At 41.1% G+C, this 20,242-nt stretch overlaps 1 protein-coding gene across 1 annotated transcript in view; it reads right to left on the bottom strand.

Moving 5' to 3' along the window:
* Positions 1–1,225: 1,225 nt before the first annotated feature.
* Positions 1,226–20,242, bottom strand: part of blmh (bleomycin hydrolase) — an 85,256-nt gene continuing 66,239 nt past the window's right edge. The window contains 5 exon segments of the mRNA XM_080428749.1: positions 1,226–1,546; positions 16,060–16,110; positions 16,113–16,125; positions 18,448–18,565; positions 19,911–19,978. Of these exon segments, the coding sequence (XP_080284875.1) occupies positions 1,398–1,546; positions 16,060–16,110; positions 16,113–16,125; positions 18,448–18,565; positions 19,911–19,978 (399 nt within the window). The 3' untranslated portion in view covers positions 1,226–1,397.

The following is a 20,242-nucleotide window of genomic DNA, read 5'->3' as shown; positions in this document are numbered from 1 at the left end:
TATGTTTTGTAATAATAATCAAATTCTACAAAGTAACTAAAAGTTTTCAAATAAATGTAGTGGAGTAAAAGTACAATATTTGCCTCTGAGATGTAGTGGAGTAGAAGTAAAAGTATCACTTGAGTGAATGTACTTAGTTACTTTCCACCACTTGTATAAACTGCATTACTGCCCCCACTGGTCTCCCTTCAACAGATTAAGTGGAGAAAAAAAATATAACAAATCTACAATAAAACTTCACCTCTTCAAATAAATCAACCTGGAATCAGTTTAGGTGCAAAACTTTCCTCTTTGCCATCCCAGGGAATTTATGCTACGGCAAGTATTAGCGCGTGCACACACACACACACACACACACACACACACAGTCATTTTAGATTGTTTTATAATGTGGGCTATTCAAAAATAGCAGATCTACAAGCTCATATATGTGTGCATATATATGTTTTTTAAAGCGAACATGTTTAACTCACGTCTTTGCTTCTGGGGGATTCTACAAATGTCTTCTAAAACTGTTTTTCTTTCTTTATTTAAACTTATGTTGCTATAATATCAGTGGTTCTCAAACTTTTTTCATGTCAAGGACCCCCAAAATGATATGTATTTGTCCGTGGACCCCCCCCCCTCCATCTAAAAATATTGTGTTCCAGGGACCAAGCTAAAAGAAACAGCCTACAGCCTTTCCTCTTCCTTAAAAAAAAGAAAACAGAGATGATGTCACTGGTAGTCAGGTTTCTGAACGGTCCACAGCTATGAGCTTGTAGATCTGCTATTTGTTTAACAATGGTGGAAAATGTGTGCAAATATTTGATTATATATCATTTTTAACCCATTAAGACCTGGATAGCATCTGTGCTGTGATTTTAATCACTTTAACCATTATTGTATACTTTGGCTGTTCAAAAGTAGCAGATACACAAGCTCGTAGGGTGGCACTTGGTGTCGCGCTATGAGCTTGTAGATCTGCTATTTCTTTTAAATCGTGAACATTTGTGCAAAAATTTGAATATTAGTTTGTTGCCGCGCTACGAGCTTGTAGATCTGCTATTTTTGAATAGCCCAAAGTATAAAATAATGGTTATAGCAAAAAAAAATCTAAAATCTCACAGCATGCGTTCCTGGATTGAATGAGGACCAATTATAGTGAATATAAGGTTGAAAAATGGGTGAAGTGCTCCTTTAAAAAATACACAGTAAAAATAAGGCAAGACAAGAAACAACGTCATTCCAGTAAAAAAAAAGAGAAGAAAAACTTTATTATTATTTTTGTCTATTATAATGAGGTGTAGTGGAGGGGGGGGGGAGGGGGCTTTAATGGGAGAGAGAATAAAACCAGCCTAGCGATGGGGGGGGGGGGGGGGGGGGGAGTCAAATGGACCGAGGAGGAGGAGTTTTTTTTACGCCAGGGCTCCCATTGGGTCCCAGGCAGGAAGTACGACGGGCTCCTGTTGCATCACCTCCAGGACCTCGGCGGCGAGGTACTTCTTGTCCACGACCACCTCGTACACGTACTCAGAGAACCAATCGTCTGTCATGATCAGGTAACCTATGAGAAGAGGACGGGACAGAGGGGGAGGAGTCAACCAATCAACAGTCATGATCAGGTAACCTATGAGAGGAGGACGGGACAGAGGGGGGGAGTCAACCAATCAACAGTCATGATCAGGTAACCTATGAGAAGAGGACGGGACAGAGGGGGAGGAGTCAACCAATCAACAGTCAACAAGACATTGTTCTACTGTACCATTCATCCTAAGATATCATAACGTGAAAAAAGGTAAGAAAACCTCAGTCCAAAATTCTCCTTTAAGATGAAGTAAAAGCACTGCATGACTTACAAGTGGCAGGAATTAATTGTGGTGCGGCCGTCATGTGGATGCCATGTCGGCATTATGTACCATATAGGAGGAGGTCATGTGATCATGCCAGTGGTCAGTATAGTCAGAAGAATATTACAGTATGTATCAGTTTATGAACTCATAGTGTGTGTCCTGAGGGGAGCTGGTTGTAATCAGCTCCCCAGATCGGCTCACACACACACACACACACACACACACACACACACACACACACACACACACACACACACACACACACACACACACACACACACACACACACACACACACACACACACACACACACACACACACACACACACACACACACACACACACACACACACACACACACACACACACACACACGATCTGTAGGCCAGATGTCTGTCAAGTAGAGGCTCTAAAAAGACTTAAAACTCTGCTCTGTGTGAATGAATCAGCGTGTGGGTTTGTAAGTGTTTGACAACATTTACTTCAGACAGATTACTGTGAGCACATGCTGCTGGAAATGAGAATTAACCTGTTTAATAAACCTGCCATTCACTATGCATGTGTGTGTCTGCTAGACACATGAGGGGCTTTGACCCGGGTTTGACCCGGGTTTCACTGCATCAGAGGCCACGTTTAGACGACAAAACGCTCTCTAGTGAAAACGTCAAAGTGTCGTTGCGTTCTCACTTTTTATTTTAGACGGTGACGCACCACTGATAGAAAACGCTGTTGTGTGCACAGCTGATCTGTGGGGTTGCCATGTCCGCTTAATTATTATAAGCGACTTCAGGCTTATTTTTCCTGAAGTTGCTTGTAAATATTGGTTGTTGCGTTTTTGGGGCTTGTTTTTGAAGTGTAGTTGAAGTGTAGTTAATTTTTGGATATTTTATTATTGTTTAAACAGTCCTCAAACATGTGTATGTAAAATTATTGTATTTCTTCGCAGACCCCCATCTGAATTAATACTTACATACATATGGTGAAATTAGCCGATCTACAAGCTCACAGTGAGCTTGTAGATCAAATAGCCAATGTACTGTATAGGTTTAAAGTGCTAAATGTAGCCTAGTCGCCTCTTTAGGGCTTGTTTTCATAGAACTGGCTGCTTATTTCTCTCATAATATCTGGCAACAACACACGTTTTGCCGTTTCCTCCGTTTACATGGACGGGGTGCGGAGTGTTGTCAAAGATTTCCACCCTGGAAGGTGGTTTCACTTAGTTACGGATTCAAGCCCCGAAAACGCCGTTCCCGTCTAAACGGACGGCACATCTGATACTTTATTTTGCCGTTTTCTCTGTCGTGTAAAGAGGGCCTCAATGAGCTCATCACAGTATGAAAGAAGAGCTGGGAAGGCTTTTTGGGGCGAAAAGTGTTAATTTCGACAGCAAATGTTGTATTTTTTGTCATAGGGCCCTATCTTGCCCCTTATACCTAAACGTATAACAAAAAAAGAAAAAAGAAAGAAAGACAAATGTTTCAAATAGCCATACGACAAGTGAGCTTGTAGATCGGCATTTTTTTAAAAAACATTTTGAAACGTTTTTCAAAACGGTAAAACATTCGTAAAACGTTTAGGCATTAGGGCAGAGGTGATGCAACTTTGATGATGCAACTCTGCATGCCGCATTAAGTGAAGGTGGGGGCCGCATGTGGCCCCGGGCCGCCAGTTGCCCAGTTTACCCACGTAAGGCGGCAAGATAGGGCCCTAATAGTCTTTTGAATCAGCGGCTTCGAATGCTATCAATGCATTGAATGGGAGAGATTATCACATTTTATCCCTTTGAATGGGCGAGTAGGCGACCAGTAGGCGCGATTTAGACCTACCCGCGATTTGTCAGACCATTCATGGGGCGTAATCAGGAGCTACTGACCTACTTGGAGGCGGAGCAGTCCCCACAACAATATTTACGATTCTGTGCCTATCGGTATATAACTCCAACGGCGCTGACTAGGCACAGGCGAACGTCACACCGTTCAGGACGGCAACTCGGTCGACTTAGCTCCCTCGGTGGTCCTTCACGGGGTGACAGTTCGCCTGTGACTGCGCGCCTCCGTCATGGTCCGAAACCAAAACCAAAACCGAAACGGAACTATTTAAGTCATCTCCGTCGGTAGGTCAGTATGTCTTGATAACACCCAATGAATGGTCTGATAAATCGCGGGTAGGTCAGTATGTCGCCTATTTCGCCCATTCAAAGGTCTAATAAGAGGTGATAATGTCCCATTCAATGCATTGATAGCATCCGAATCGGGTGTTTGAATACAATTCTATTTAGTTTTCATCACATTTCAGTCAGCTGAAATGTTTTAGTTTGAGTCCAATTGTATAGTTGACTAGATAGCACAAGATTTGAGTCGACAAAATGTACAGTTGATTTAGTTAAACTTAAGTTTATGTACTCACTTGCGGACTATTATTATTTTAAGCATGGTCAAGTATTTCATGTTTTTCCAAATCACACCATGTCACTCAACACACTCATTTGCTGTGATCCTGACAGACAGACAGACAGGGAGCCTTAAAAAAGCTCTATGATGTGTGTGTTCTCGTCTCTGAGGTCCATTAAGGTCCATTGTTCCACCAGGAGGAGAAAGGAGACCACACCCTTTAACCCATTAAGACCAGGAAAACATACGTGTCATTTATAGATTACTTTGGCTATTCAAAAATAGCAGATCTACAAGCTCATCTGTTAGTTTATACAAATCGGGAAAATGACACAGATGCGTTCCCGGTCTTAACGAGTTAACACACTCACACTTCTGCTATCACCTCTGCACCCCCACCCTGCCTCACCCCCATTACGTCAAACAGTGGCACGACTATGTACGTACAATGTGTGACTTTCGGGCTGTGTGTGTGTGTGTGTGTGTGTGTGTGTGTGTGTGTGTGTGTGTGTGTGTGTGTGTGTGTGTGTGTGTGTGTGTGTGTGTGTGTGTGTGGAGGGTATTTTTAGATGTAGGTTTACAATTAGGAAAAGGTTCAGGTTAGGATTAGAGCTTTAGAGGTTACGGTTAAGGCTTAATGAATTATGCCTGGTTTATACTTATTATTGCACTGGCGTCGGGCAAGATTTTAATGTTCTCACTAGTAGTGTAGTGTAGTGTAGTGTGTGTGTGTGTGTGTGTGTGTGTGTGTGTGTGTGTGTGTGTGTGTGTGTGTGTGTGTGTGTATGTGTGTGTGTATGTGTGTGTGTGTGTGTGTGTGTGTGTGTGTGTGTGTGTATGTGTGTGTGTGTGTGTGTGTGTGTGTGTGTGTGAGTGAGTGAGAGAGAGCGTGTCTGGGTCAGTTATGAAATGGTTGTGTGGCGTGTCCAGGAGGAAGTCCTGTTAACAGACTCTAATGCCTTTTTCCTGACGTGGACGTGGCCACAAGCCCAATTAATTAATCACAATTAGGTTTGTGTATGCATACGTGTGTGTGTGTGTGTGTGTGTGTGTGTGTGTGTGTGTGTGTGTGTGTGGGGCAACAGAGATACACACATATGGAGAGTTGGACAAAAGTTTGGGGTGAAATTTAAGCCTTCCGTTCTTTGTGTTCCGTTTGTGTGACGACATGATGTAGCAACTCATAATGTAATAACGGCTCATAATGTAATAAACTAAATGTAATAAAAGCTCATAATGTAAAAAAAAACATGAGTGCATAACATATCATTTTTTTCATCATAATGTAATAATGTGTTGCATTAACCCATTAAGACCTGAAGCCGATTCTACAAATGTCTTCTAAATCCTAACAGTTTTCTGAAAAACGTATGTTTCTATATCAGTGGTGCTCAAACTTTTTCATGTCAAGGACCCCCAAAATTATATGTATTTGTCCGCGGACCCCCATCTCAAAATAGTTTGTTCCAGGGACCCCCAGAAGCAAAGATTTGAGTTAAAAATGTTCACTTTAAAAGAATATAAATATATTAATTTTCACACATTTTCTTGATTTTTCAAAAATAGCAGATCTACAAGCTCATAGCGCAGCACTCGGTGCCGCGCTATGAGCTTGTAGATTTGCTATTTTTGAATAGCTAAAGTGTAAAATAATGCTTTTTAGCTCAAATCAAGAAGTGACACAGATGCGTCCCAGGTCTTAACTCATTCCCTGCCAAGAACGACTAAAACGACTTTTAATTTTTTCTAAAAAAAAAAATATTTTATTTTTTTATTTTTTTTAAATTATTATTATTATTTATTTTAACCCAAAGACCAAGGAGATATGATTTTTTTGAAGATCTAGACTCTCATCCACTTCCTTGTTAACTTAACTTAAACATTTTGTATCTCGGCTCCTGAGTACTTTTTTTTTTCAATGAAAAATCTCTGGCAGTGGGCAAACGCAAAATAAATAAAGTTCTGGCAGTGAATGAGTTAATGAGTTAAGAACCTTACGTAGAGGCTGATACTGTAATAACAGTTCATAATGGAATAACGTCTCATTGTTGTCGCTATAAAAGGCCAATGTGAAAAATTCAGGGCAGAGGTGGTTTTCCTTGGCCTCTAGGGAGTGTGCGTGCAAAGTTTCCACGGCAATCGCACGCCGTGTTCACGATTTGAGGCATTTTGTTCAAAACGGAGCACGCCTGCAAACCTTAGAAGCCAATCTTAGCCAATCAGGATGGAATATGAAAAATCTGAAAGACCAGTTATGTTTAATGACTATAGAGACACTGTGTACCGATTAGCGTGATGTTTGGACAAAATCTGTAGGAGTACTGTCAAAAAAACATGTTTTGCAAAAAACGGCCTCCTGGTGGCGCTATAACAGGCCGATCTGAAAGATTCGGGGCTGAGATTCTGCTCTGGCATCCAGGAAGTGTGCATATGCAGTTTTTTTCTGTGATCCTAATCCATATCATATTAGTATCAATAACATGTTATTGAAATTTTAATGGATTTATGAGGATTTATGTTCTTCCACTGTGTAAAATTTACTATAGATGAGTCATCGGAATATCATTTGCCATGTGTGTGTGTGTGTGTGTGTGTGTGTGTGTGTGGGTGTGTTTTCATAGATAAACACCCAGGCCATAATTTAATCATTAATTAAAATGATGCCAACGTCTTTATTTTGCCGATAAGATAAACACCCAGGGCATGTGTACTCACACATTGTGCTAAAATAATTTTAAATATTAATTAAAATGTGCCACGGTCTTTATTTCCCCAGTACAGTCAAACAATGGCCAGAGGAACTGCGGTCAACTTGTTTCATTGTTCAAACAGGGCCACACAGGTGAGTGAGCTGAGGTGATGATCCACTGTCTTCAAATCAACTGAATATCAGGAGGCTTATTTGGAGGCGAAAAACATCTCGGAGGCAAATATTATATATATATTTTATTCCACTACAATTATTTGAAAATACTAGTTACTTTGTAGATTTTGATTATTATTACAAAACCACTTAAGCCCTGTATACATTTCGTCCATTTGAAAATAGCAGATCTACAAGCTCACAATGCGTCGCGATGAGACGCATTGTGAGCTTGTAGATCTGCTATTTTCAAAAGATTTGTATTGTACTCGATTTGTATTTGTATTGTACTCGCAGGACAAGAGAGTAAAAGAAAATATCACCTGATCACCCAAAGCTTTAAAATGATGTCTCAGACATATCAGTTATTTTTTTGTGCCGCGCTGCAGGCTTGTACGTCTGTTATTCATGAAAATATTTGAAAAAATATTTTCTAAATGTGCTTTTTTTTCACTCAAATCTTCCACGGTCGATGTGGGGGTCGATGTGGGGGTCCTTGACATGAAAAAAGTGTGAGAACCACTTGCCATAGAAGACATGCTGACTTCAATGGCATCCACATGACTTTAAAAATCGGTCGTGGCGATCGACTTTAATCCGTGGGATTTTTAACCCATTAATACCTGGAACGCATCTGTGTCACTTTAGATTTCTTAGGCTATTCAAAAATAGCAGATCTACAAGCTCATAGCGCGGCACCGAGTGCTCTACGAGCTTGTAGATCTGCTATTTTTGAAAAATCTTGAACATTTTTTTTTTGATATTTTTCAAAAAAAAAATAGGATTTAGAAAACATTTTTCAGAATCACCTCAGGTCTTAAAGGGTTAACGTTTGAACCTTTTGCACTCTCTGACGTCCGGAAAAGAAGAGCCCCACCCCCACCTCGCTGACACGTGGACATGTTACACGTTGGCTATTCAAAAAAATAGCAGACGTACAAGCTCACAGCACGTCACTTTGTGCCACGCTGCGAGGTTGTACATCTGCTATTTTTGAAAATATTTGAAAACATTTTTTTTTATGTAACAGGTCTTAACCCATTAATACCTGGAACGCATCTGTGTCACTTTTAGATTTCTTTAGGCTATTCAAAAATAGCAGATCTACAAGCTCATAGCGCGGCACCGAGTGCCGCGCTACGAGCTTGTAGATCTGCTATTTTTGAAAAATCGAGGAAATTTTTTTTGGGTTTTTCTTTCAAAAAATTGTTAGGAAGACATTTCTAGAATCTTCTCAGGTCTTAATGGGTTAACAGTCAGTTGAGGTGACTATCCACTGTGTTCAAATAAACCTGATATCAGGAGGCTTATTTGGAGAGAAAAAAACATCTCAGAGGCAAATATTGTACTTTGTAGATTTTGATTATTATTACAAAACCACTACAGCCCCTGTATACATTTACATACATACATATTCCTTTTACACAAATCTTTCACGGCCAAATCTATATCATTTTAATTCGGTCTTGGCGATCGACTGAGAAATGTTACCGTCTGCCTTGTTGCTCTTCCCCCACCCCCCACCCCCACCCCACTGACACGTGGACATGTCCATGACCTCACGGCGACCACAGGGACGCGCCCAAGCTCAAAACAACACCCCTTGTGCGTGTGTGTGTGCGCGGGCGCGCGTGTGTGTGTCTGTGTGTTTCCAAGGACAGTAAACTGCCTGCTGCTCGGTTGGGTGTGTGTGTGTGTGCGTACCGTACCGTATTATGTACGTGTTCCATTCCTGGAAACGGCGTTTCTGGGTGGCATGGGGGCGCGGCCCGCCGTGTGACTGTTTATGTGTGCTTTAGAGCGCCCGTTATTTGTCTTTAGGGAAAGGCTTGACCACCCTCCGTTAGAAGAAGAAGAAGAAGAAGAAGAGATGTGAGGAGCGGCCATCTTGGTGCTTCAAGCAATGGAAGAGATTCACGGACACGTGTCCATGTGTCTGAGTGCCGCACTATGAGCTTGTAGATCTGCATGTTCTTTTTAATCGGGAGAATTTGTGCAAATCTAATATATACTTATTTTTTAAAGTGAACATTTTAACTAAAATCTTTGCTTCTGGGGATCCCTGCAATACAATAATTTGAGATGAGGGGGTCCGCGGCCAAATACCGTACTTTCCGCACTATAAGGCGCATCTGAGTATAAGGCGCACCTTCAATAAATGTATTATTTTCATATATAGGGCGCACCGCATTATAAGGCGCATCCGCACTATAAGGCGCACTGACGGTGCGGCTTATAGTGCGGAAACCTAGGGAACCAATATTGATACATATATAAGGCGCATCGGATTTTAAGGCGCATCCGCACTATAAGGCGCACTGACGGTGCGCCTTATAGTGCGGAAAATACGGTACATAATCATTTTGGTGGTCCTTGACATGAAAACGTTTGAGCACCACTGATATTATAGCAACATACGTTCTTCAGAAAACGGCCTGAGGTCTTAATGGGTTAAGAGAACGTATTAATACAACATACCGTCCTTCAAATAGCCCTGCGTTACGGGGCCAAGAACCTGTACTGCTGCTATGTGTGTCCTCTCTACTCTCATAATGTAAAACCTTCTTAACCCAGCTAGACCGGGAGAGGATCTGTGTCATTTGGCTATCAAAAAATAGCAGATCTACAAGCTCATAGCGCGGCACCGAGTGCCGCGCTATGAGCTTGTAGATCTGCTATTTTTGAAAAATCTTTGTGCAAATCTTTGAAAATACATGTATACGTTTTTTTAAGCTAACATTTTTAACTCAAATCTTTGCTTCTGGGGAACTCTTTAATGTCTTCTAAATCCTAACAGTTTTTTTTGAAAAAAAACGTTGTTGCTATAATATCAGTGGTTCTAAAACCTTTTCATGTCAAGGACCCCCAAAATTATATGTACTTAGCCGTGGACCCCCATCTCAAAATATTTAGTTCCAGGGACCCCCGAGAAGCAAAGATTTGAGTTACAAATGTTTGCTTTAAAAAAAAAAAAGTACATAGTCAACGATTTGCACACATTTTCACGATTGTTCAGAAAATAGCAGACCTACAAGCTCATAGTGCGGCACTCGGTGCTGCGCTACGAGCTTGTAGATCTGCTCTTTTTTTGGAATAGCCAAATAGATCTTAAAATGACACAGATGTGTTCCCGGTCTTAATGGGTTAAATACATAAATATGCTTTCTGACAGGCGACTGTAACGTGATCCCTCAACCAGGGAATCACCCCGGCTATGGGAACCATAACACATCGTCTCTCTCAGAGAAGCAGAACCAGTGTTGCCAAGTCCGCTTATTATAAGCAACTCTGAGCTTGTTTTTATTCACCGCCAAAGTTTTTTCATAATAAAATCACCCACTGCCAGAATTTTAATCATTTTTTTCTAGAAACAATGTGAATTAATTTTTATTTTATTTTTTAACATTGAAGTGAACGGATTTATTTTTATTTTTATTTTTTTTATTTATTAATTTGTTAGGGTTAGGGTTATAAATGTATACTCAAATTAGAGAAACATTTTAGGAATTCAAAAACAGAATAAAAAAAAAATTTAAAAGGGGAGAATTCTCCCCTTTGGCGGTTGAGACCATTGACTGAAAAGGGGAGAATTCTCCCCTTTGGCGGTGAGTGTGTTAATGTCGCAAATATTGGTAGTGGCAGGTTCAGTTTTATTTGGGGTGGGCATGACTCTAAAGTGTTGTTTGCTTATTTGGGCTTGCTTCCTAGTTTTTTAAGTTGAATTATTGTTTAAACCAGTGTTTCTCAAACATTTTCATCTTTCATCCCCCATCCGAAAATATTCGGTGCCAGGTTGTTAAAATGTTTCCAAAATATATAATAAAAATATGTTTATAGCAGATCTACAAGCTTGTGGATAGGCTATTTACAAATGGCCGATGCATGTAGGGTCAAAGAGCTCAAGTGGCCTAGTTGCTTTTTTTGGGGGGATTGTTTTCATAGACCTGGTTGCTTATTTCTCTCACAAAATTAGCTTCGCACATTTTTTTTTACGCGTTTCATTCCTCTGTTTTTGTATGTATGTATTATGCTTTGTTTTCCCGTGTGTAATGCAGTGTAAAGTACTCTATTTACAGCTTGTTTTATGTACTTCTGTATGTATTTTTGCGGGGGACTGCAGATGTAAATTAGCATCTTCGCTAAATCCTGTGCATTTGCATTGACATGCATCGTTCATTAATACGCGGTGTCTAAATAAACAAATAGAATAAAAATAAATCTGGAAACACTGATCATGACTAGTTTTAGATTTTTTTTGGCTAGTAAAAAAATAGCAGATCTACAAGCTCATAGCGCGGCACTCGGTGCCGTAGATCTAGCTTGTAGATCTGCTATTTCTGAAAAATCGTGATTTTTTTGGGGGGGCAAATCTTTGAATATATATATATTTTTATAAGTGACCATTGTGTGTAAGTCAAATCTTTGCTTCTGGGGGATTCTATAAATGTCCCGTCAGAGTGATCCCCCCACCCTCGCCCCTCGGAGGCCCGTTTGCTCAATATTTACCCAGGGCCGCGTAAAAGTAGGAGCCGTGCCACGGACGCACACACATAACCATCAATCTGGTGGCGTAGCGGGCCCGGGAGGCAACACAAAGTTAGAGCCTCTCACCACCGGCCCATCCTCCTCCAGGAGAGAGGAAAATAAAACTATTAAAACAAGCCGGAGGGGAGAGTTTAACCCAGTAAGACCGGGAACGAATCTGTGACATTGTTTTGGGCTTGTATTTGGGCTATTAGAAAAAAATATAGCAGATCTACAGGCTCATAGTGGGGCACCGAGTGCTGCGCTACGAGCTTGTAGATCTGCTATTTTTTTTTTTAATCGTGAAAATGTGGGCAAATCTTTGAATATATACGTTTTTTTTAAAGCGAACATTTTAACTCAAATCTTTGCTTCTGGGGGGATTCTACAAATGTCTTCTAAATCCTAACAGTTTAAAAAAAACACTTATGTTGCTATAATATCAGTGGTTCTCAAACTTTTTTCATGTCAAGGACCCCCAAAATGATACGTATTTGGCCGCAGACCCCCATCTCAAAATATGTTGTTCCAGGGACCCCCAGAAGCAAAAAATTGAGTTACAAATGTTCGCTTAAATCTTCACGATTAAAAAAAAAATAGCAGACCTACAAGCTCAAGTGCCGCACTATGAGCTTGTAAATCTGCTATTTTTTTGAATAGCCAAAAGTATGACAGAATGGTTAAATAGCTCTAATCTAAAGTGACACCGACGTGTTCCTGGGCTGAATGGCTTAAACACTTATAAAGTAGTAATTCACTCGCCCACAAAAAGTGACTTTTTGTTTTATATCAATAACTCAACCTGCTGGCTGGAACACAAGGAGAACGCTTGGTTTTTGTAGAACATTCCTTTTACGGTGAATGAGGAATCCAAAAACAAAGGATAGAGGAGTCACTAGTAGGGGAAAAAAAGAGAAAAGAAAAAGGTCTGTTTATAAAGTCTAAAAAACAGTGATTCTCAACATGTGGGCCTGGGCCCGGTAGAGGACGGTGAGGATATTACAAGTGGTCCCCCTAAATATTTGGCAAAACCATAGGGTTTAGATTTTAATATAACAGTAATATAAAACAATATGTAAACAACAAATAAAAATAAAAAAACGTGCTAAATGATGAACTTTAACTAGAACCTTTAACACATTCCATGCCAGAATGTTTTTTTTCATGTCGCCACAGACCTCGCTAAATACGATAAAAGTGCGCGTTCATTTGGTTCTGAACACACAGGGCATCTGTGTGAAACGAGCAGCGAAGACCGAAGTCCCCTTACGATCCGCCATCTTGAAGATACAGCGGTGAACGCTAAACAGTGATCAGCGAGGAGAAAAACAACAACCGAGAAAATCGACTTTGAGACAGGATCCCAGACAGGAAGCGGATACGATCGAAAAAAAAACGGAACCCGAATAATTCCGTTTCCGGTGGTGCTACCGGAAGCGGAAGTGGATCAAACATTTCAGAAAGTGCACTTTTTGTTCATTTCGAGAAAAAGAAAAAAAAACACCGGTTTGCGTAGATCTACGCGATTGGCAGTCAATGTGTTAATGGGTTAAATGACGGACAAAAAGTATGCGCGGAAATTTCAGACAGAAAATACAGACGTAGTGGTTTTAGGGTTAATGTTGTTGCAGCCACAAAGGGCTGTCCCTCTCTCTCTCTGCTTCACCCTGCTGCCTTCCACACAGGGCTGTCTCTCTCTCTCTCTCTGCTTCACCCTGCAGTCTTTCACACAGGTCTCTCTCTCTCTCTCTCTCTCTCTCTCTCTCTCTCTCTCTCTCTCTCTCTCTCTCTCTCTCTCTCTCTCTCTCTCTCTCTCTCTCTCTCTCTCTCTCTCTCTCTCTCTCTCTCTCTCTCTCTCTCTCTCTCTCTCTTCTCTCTCTCTCTCTCTCTCTCTCTCTCTCTCTCTCTCTCTCTCTCTCTCTCTCTCTCTCTCTCTCTCTCTCTCTCTCATGACTCTTTCCTCATCACGTCTCCCAGGTTTATTTGTCCTCTTTGTCTTCTGTTCAAAATGTACTTTATTTATTTTAGAATCTCACTCTGTCCATCTAATCCCCAGGCTGGTTTCTAAAGTGTAGTTGCTTATTGGACCTAAATGTCGTTTAAAACCAGTGGTTCTCAAACGTTTTCATTGTCAAAGATACCCAGATTAATATGGATTGTTTGATGGGAGACGCTAGACTCAAACGTAAAAGGAAGACAAAACCAGCGACTCACCGAAAATGTCCTTAAGGCACTTGTATTTAGTTGGGAGGTTAAACTTAAACGTTTATAGACACAAAAGCCTTTCCTCAGCGCCGAGGACAGGCTTTTGTGTCTGAACACTGGGACCGTGAAAAAACCTGCTGAGAAACTATTAACCCATTCAATCCGGCAACGCATACCGTGCCATTTTAGATTTGTATCTATAACCTTTATTTTATACTTTGGGCTATTCCAAAAAATAGCAGATCTACAAGCTCGAGCTTGTAGATCTGCTGTTTTTGATAAATCGTGAAAATGTGTGTAAATCTTTTAATATATATATACATATATATATATATATATATATATGTATATATACACTTTTTAAAGTGAACATTTACAGTGTTTTGGGGGGGCAAAACTCATGTTGCTATAATATCAGTGAATATCAAACTTTTTTCACGTCAAGGACCCCCAAAATGATATGTATTTTTGTTCCAGGGACCCACAGAAGCAATGATTTGAGTTAAAAATGTATATATATATATTCAAAGATTTGCACACATTTTCACGATCTACAAGCCTATAGTACGGCTCTCATGAGCTTGTAGATCTGCTATTTTTTGAATAGCCAAATAAATCGAAAATTGAAATGATACAGATGAGTTCCCGGTCTTAATGGGTTAAACTAAGCTACGAGATAGAAGTCGTGGCGTCGCATCCTCAAGAAACACAAAGGGCCCGACGTGCGTGCGTGTGTGTGTGTGTGGTGTGTGTGTGTGTGTGTGTGTGTGTGGTGTGTGTGTGTTGTGTGTGTGTGTGTGTGTGTGTGTGTGTGTGTGTGTGTGTGTGTTCCTAACAGAGCCCTGCCATTCTCCAATCTTAAGTCTATAAGCCGGTTCTTTATTCAACAGAGACATCCAGGAAGGAGGAGTATTCTCCTGGACCATTAAGGTGTGACAACGAGACAAGACGTGGGAAGACAGAAGACACTGCAGCATGGACCCATATATATCGGGTTTGCCCATAATCAAAAACCAGTGTTGCCAGACGTACGATAATGATCGTATGTGGACGATAATGTTACCCTCTGTAAGATGCACAATTAATAATACCAAAAATGCCCAAATTCACGATCATTTCACCATTATCACTAAAAAGTGTGTGAACGTACTAACTCCATTCCCTGGCTGCTGAGTCGGGGATCCGGTTTGGCTTTTCAAAATAAGTCATTCTGACGCTAGAGCTGTACCCTGGAGGCATTAAAAACACCGGTCGCGTCTTTCCAGTCCAGTTTCAGACTTTTATTTTGTGTAGGTCCAGGACGTTTGATCTGATTCCACGCACTATATGTGATGCGTTTTTGTCTCATGAGTCTCAAAGAAGGTTTTTTTCTTGACAAAAATAAGATTTTTTGGGGTGAAATGACATATTTACACCTGTGATATCTCTGTAATGGCTGTGTATGATACTTTTCTTTCAAATACGATCATTTTAGGCCAACGGGTACGATAATCAGTGCTCATTCAGTGCCAATTAAATAAAAAACATAATTGCGAACTGTGCCAGCAATTTCTCAATGTTCTTACCTTTTCAAGTATTCACAGAATATTTAATCTCCAGTATAATCTGTGTGGTTTCACAAATGTCAACGAGGTCATTGGACCTCATTGACATTGACATCTGCCTTTGAAAATAACATAACATTGAAAAATACATAGTCAAAAAAAAGGTGCCCAGGAGCCGAGATACAGCCTTTTTCAGTAAGAAGTTAAACAAGAAGTGAATGGAGCAGCAAATCTTCAAATCATCATATCTTGGGTTCTGAACATTAAAAAAATAAAAAATAAATAGGGAAAAAAATATATATATATATTTTTTTCTTAGACGTCATGTGGCGCTCAGGGCGCTTCAGGCCATGACGTCTTAGACGTCATGTGGCACTGAATGAGTTAACATCTGGCAACACTGTCAAAAACACAGACAGCAAACACATGTAGAGCAGACAGACATGTAAAGCAGACAGACATGTAAAGCAGACAGACATGTAGAGCAGACAGACATGTAAAGCAGACAGACATGTAGAGCAGACAGACATGTAAAGCAGACAGACATGTAGAGCAGACAGACATGTAAAGCAGACAGACATGTAAAGCAGACAGACATGTAAAGCAGACAGACATGTAGAGCAGACAGACATGTAAAGCAGACAGACATGTAAAGCAGACAGACATGTAGAGCAGACAGACAGACAGGGGGGGGGGCTCACCTTTGTTTCCACGGTCATCTCCCCAAGAGTTCTCCACTCTCCACTTCTCATAGCCTCCTTACCATCCTGAGAGAGGAGAGGAGAGGAGAGGAGAGGAGAGGAGAGGAGAGGAGAGGAGAGGAGAGGAGAGGAGAGGAGAGGAGAGGAGAGGAGAGGTTTAATAAGATAAAGGAGTAAGTGACCAGGAGAAGTCTCCTGACAGCAGGACTAACTTACCAGCTGCACGGACAAAACTATTTAAGAAACTGCAGCAGATTAAAGCGGAGCAAACACAGTGACTCACACTAACTCTGTGTGTGTGAGTGTGTGTGAGTGTGAGTGTGAGTGTGTGTGTGAGTGTGAGTGTGAGTGTGAGTGTGAGTGTGAGTGTGTGTGTGTGTGTGTGTGTGTGTGGCGCGAGTGAGTGAGTGTGTGCGTGTGTGTGTGGTGTGCTGCGCGCGCGCGCGCGTGCGTGTGTGCGTTGGTACGTACGTAGGCATGAGTGTATACCGTCCGTCATTCATGTGAGAGAACCTGTTAGCGTGGGTTCACTGTATACTAGAGGAACCTGTTAGTGTGGGTTCACTGTATACTAGAGAACCTGTTAGTGTGGGTTTCACTGTATACTAGAGAACCTGTTAGTGTGGGTTCACTGTATACTAGAGAACCTGTTAGTGTGGGTTCACTGTATACTAGAGAACCTGTTAGTGTGGGTTCACTGTATACTAGAGAACCTGTTAGTGGTGGGTTCACTGTATACTAGAGAACCTGTTAGTGTGGGTTCACTGTATACTAGAGAACCTGTTAGCGTGGGTTCACTGTATACTAGAGAACCTGTTAGTGTGGGTTCACTGTATACTAGAGAACCTGTTAGTGTGGGTTCACTGTATACTAGAGAACCTGTTAGTGTGGGTTCACTGTATACTAGAGAACCTGTTAGCGTGGGTTCACTGTATACTAGAGAACCTGTTAGCGTGGGTTCACTGTATACTAGAGAACCTGTTAGCGTGGGTTCACTGTATACTAGAGAACCTGTTAGCGTGGGTTCACTGTATACTAGAGAACCTGTTAGCAGTGGGTTCACTGTATACTAGAGAACCTGTTAGCGTGGGTTCACTGTATACTAGAGAACCTGTTAGCGTGGGTTCACTGTATACTAGAGAACCTGTTAGCGTGGGGTTCACTGTATACTAGGGGTGGAAAATATCATCGATTTAGCAATTAATGGCGATTCGGACATGGACGATTATGAATCGATTGTTATTATTTTTTAATCATATTGCTAATTGCACAGAGCAGTAACCATATTTTGATTGGTTATCAGAATCAGAACATTGAGAAGCCTTTATGTTTGCGAACGCAGCGGAAGTGGAGCTTACTATGACACCGTGCTCGGCTTGTGTGTCTGCGTCTCTGTGTGCACTCACTGCACTGCCTGTGTGCAGCCAAGTAAATGTCCAATATAGACGTACCATATATCAAATGAAAGGTCTTTGAAAACTGAACACACCTGTCAAGGTTGCGTTTAAGCCCGCCCCTTCCCCCGGAAGCCACGCCCCGGAGAAGGCTCCTAAAAACTCCCCATTGAAACCCCATGTTAAATGAAAAGTGCCCGAATCGCTCCGAAACTTTTTCTACCCCCCCTAAGTGGGGGTCTACGAACAAATACTTCGGGCTCGGATTTTGGCTCAGCCCCCCGGAAGTGGGTGAAACAGGCACTTCAAACACTTTGTTGAATTGTTCAAAAACATTCAATTTTTTTTTTGTGAATTTGTATTTTTCTAAGATGCTCCTTTTAACGCAGAATTTTTTTGTATTATTATATATTTTTTTAATTGGTTGCTTTTTTTTAAAGAATTGTTTTCATTATTATAATTTTTTTTTGCGTTCGCTTCCCGCGTTCGCGCGTCTTACTTGTATAAGTCAGTATTATTTTACAACAAAGGACGTGTTTATTTTCTTGTTGGTTTTCTGTAATTGTTGATGTTGGCAAATATAACCTTCCAGCTGACAGTGACACATCTCTTCCATTAGTTTTTATTATCAATAAAAGATAATGGAAGTAAATTAATCGCGAATGGCAATAATCGCAATATAATTGAATCGTAGCCCTCGGAATGGGATTGAATCGTCAGGTACCTACCAATGTCCGCCCCTACTGTATACACAAGTCCACGGAGCGCTGCCCTGTGCGCAGCCATTGCTGCGGTGTCAACGCTCCGCGGACGCGACACCGCAGCAATGGCCGCCTACAGGCAGCTACAGGCAGCGCGTCTGTGGATTCGTCTATACTGCATCTAATTTTGCATGTCGTATATGTTCGGTGGAAACCTCATTCAGTCCAAAACTGTGAGTTTTCAGGATTCAAATTCAAAATGACCAAACTTGAAACAATATGAGTGTGTGTACCTTGTCGGTCACAGCGGTGAGGATCATAGCGTGTGTCATCAGAGAGTCTCCATAGATCAGCCTCTCTGCCTTGGAGAGGTTCTTCACAGACACGCCAAACACTAGCTCATGGTTGAACCTACAGTGAAAGATTCATAGAGATTAGTTGAAAACATACTGCTACTACTGCTGCTGCTGCTGCTGCTACTGCTACTGCTACTACTACTACTACTACTACTGAAAGAGTCAGCATATAAACAAGGTGTGGAGAACACTGTGCCAAACATTCTGCCAAACAAACGTTGGCAGAACGTGCTGTACTTATTTTTTTTAACTAAGTACTAAATAAAAACTAAGCTAACATGACTAAAACTATGACTAATATTGATGTAGTAGACCTAACACAAGTCATGTTATGCTTTGGTTGATGTCGCGCAGATGTCGTGCTCCGAAATGTGACGTGTTGTAAGCTTATAGATCGGCTATTACTGGCTGGAGGAGGCAGAAAGGAAGATACTGGAATCTGGTAACAGAGTTCTGGCTCTGGTTAAAAACTTACATAATACTAGTTTCAAATTAGATACCAGCTGATTGATGCACGAGTGGTCAGAACTTGAGCGCGGGGTCAGAACTTGAGGGGGGTGGGGTGGGTCTTATTAGGGTTTAAGTGTCTTGCTCAGGGACACATCAGGGGACCTGTCCTCTGTACCCATTCAGCTATGTGGCATACATGGGCAACTGGCGACCCGGGGTCCACATGTGGCCCCAACCTTCAGTTAATGCGGCCCGCAGGTTGATACCAGAATACTGATATATTATTGATTTCAGCTGTTACGATTCCAAACATGAGCCGCTTTAATTACTTCAGTCTATATTAGTAGCTTAATTGTCTTTTTTATGTCCAATATATTTGTATTTGTAAGTTCATAAAGTTAACATAAGTATAACTAAATGCATTTGAAATTAAATGATGTTACTTTTCAGGATTCCAATTCTAATTGCAGATTGGCTATTTTTGCTACTTTTGTGTGACATAGAATGGCCAGGTATGGCATTCATTTACAAAAATAGTTAAAATACAGAGATAAGAGGTGTCTGCCCTCTGACAGTATATGCAATGTGTCCCTCTGGAGTGAGTGTGGAAATACAGTGCTCCATCATCAAAGTTGCATCACCCCTGAGCTATGGCCACCCTGACCCATAGCATAATCTAGCCTCTATCTAGTGAAGAGAAGAGCCTGGTCATGACCTAAAGCAGAGTGTCTATAGGGGGCGGGATTTCCGTCGTACATATTTCCCCCGGAAACTATCTTTTTCGACCAATCACAACACCCGTTTCATTCACAGAGAATGTAAACAGATTTGTAAAGCATCAACGCCATTTGCTTGGGCGGGTACTTCTGTTTAGACACTCAACCGCTTAGGTCTAACTGGAATACATAACACATAAGTCCTTGTTATTTACAGTCATGTGTTATACTTACACGTTCATGTCGTTGATGCCCAGCTTGCCGTGGAAATGCTTCCCCACGTCACAGCCAAACCACACGGCCTGAGAGAAAATAATAAATACTATTATTATTTTGAGGGTCCTTTGGCATGAACAAGTTTGAGAACTATTGATTTAACCCATTCAATCCGGGAACGCATTGAGCTTATAGATCTGCTATTTTTTAAAGTATAACATAACGGTTATAGCATAACGGTTAAAGCAGATCTACAAGCTCATTGAGCTTGTAGATCTGCTATTTATTTATTTTTAACATGAAAATGTGCACATATCTTATATGTTTTTTTAAAGCGAACATTTTTTTCT

The sequence above is a fragment of the Gymnoscopelus braueri genome (genome assembly GCF_963280865.1).
Source record: "Gymnoscopelus braueri genome assembly, chromosome: 5".
Classification (NCBI taxonomy): domain Eukaryota; kingdom Metazoa; phylum Chordata; class Actinopteri; order Myctophiformes; family Myctophidae; genus Gymnoscopelus; species Gymnoscopelus braueri.
The sequence above is the reverse complement of the archived record's forward strand: the minus strand, read 5'-3'. Positions and strand labels throughout refer to the sequence as shown.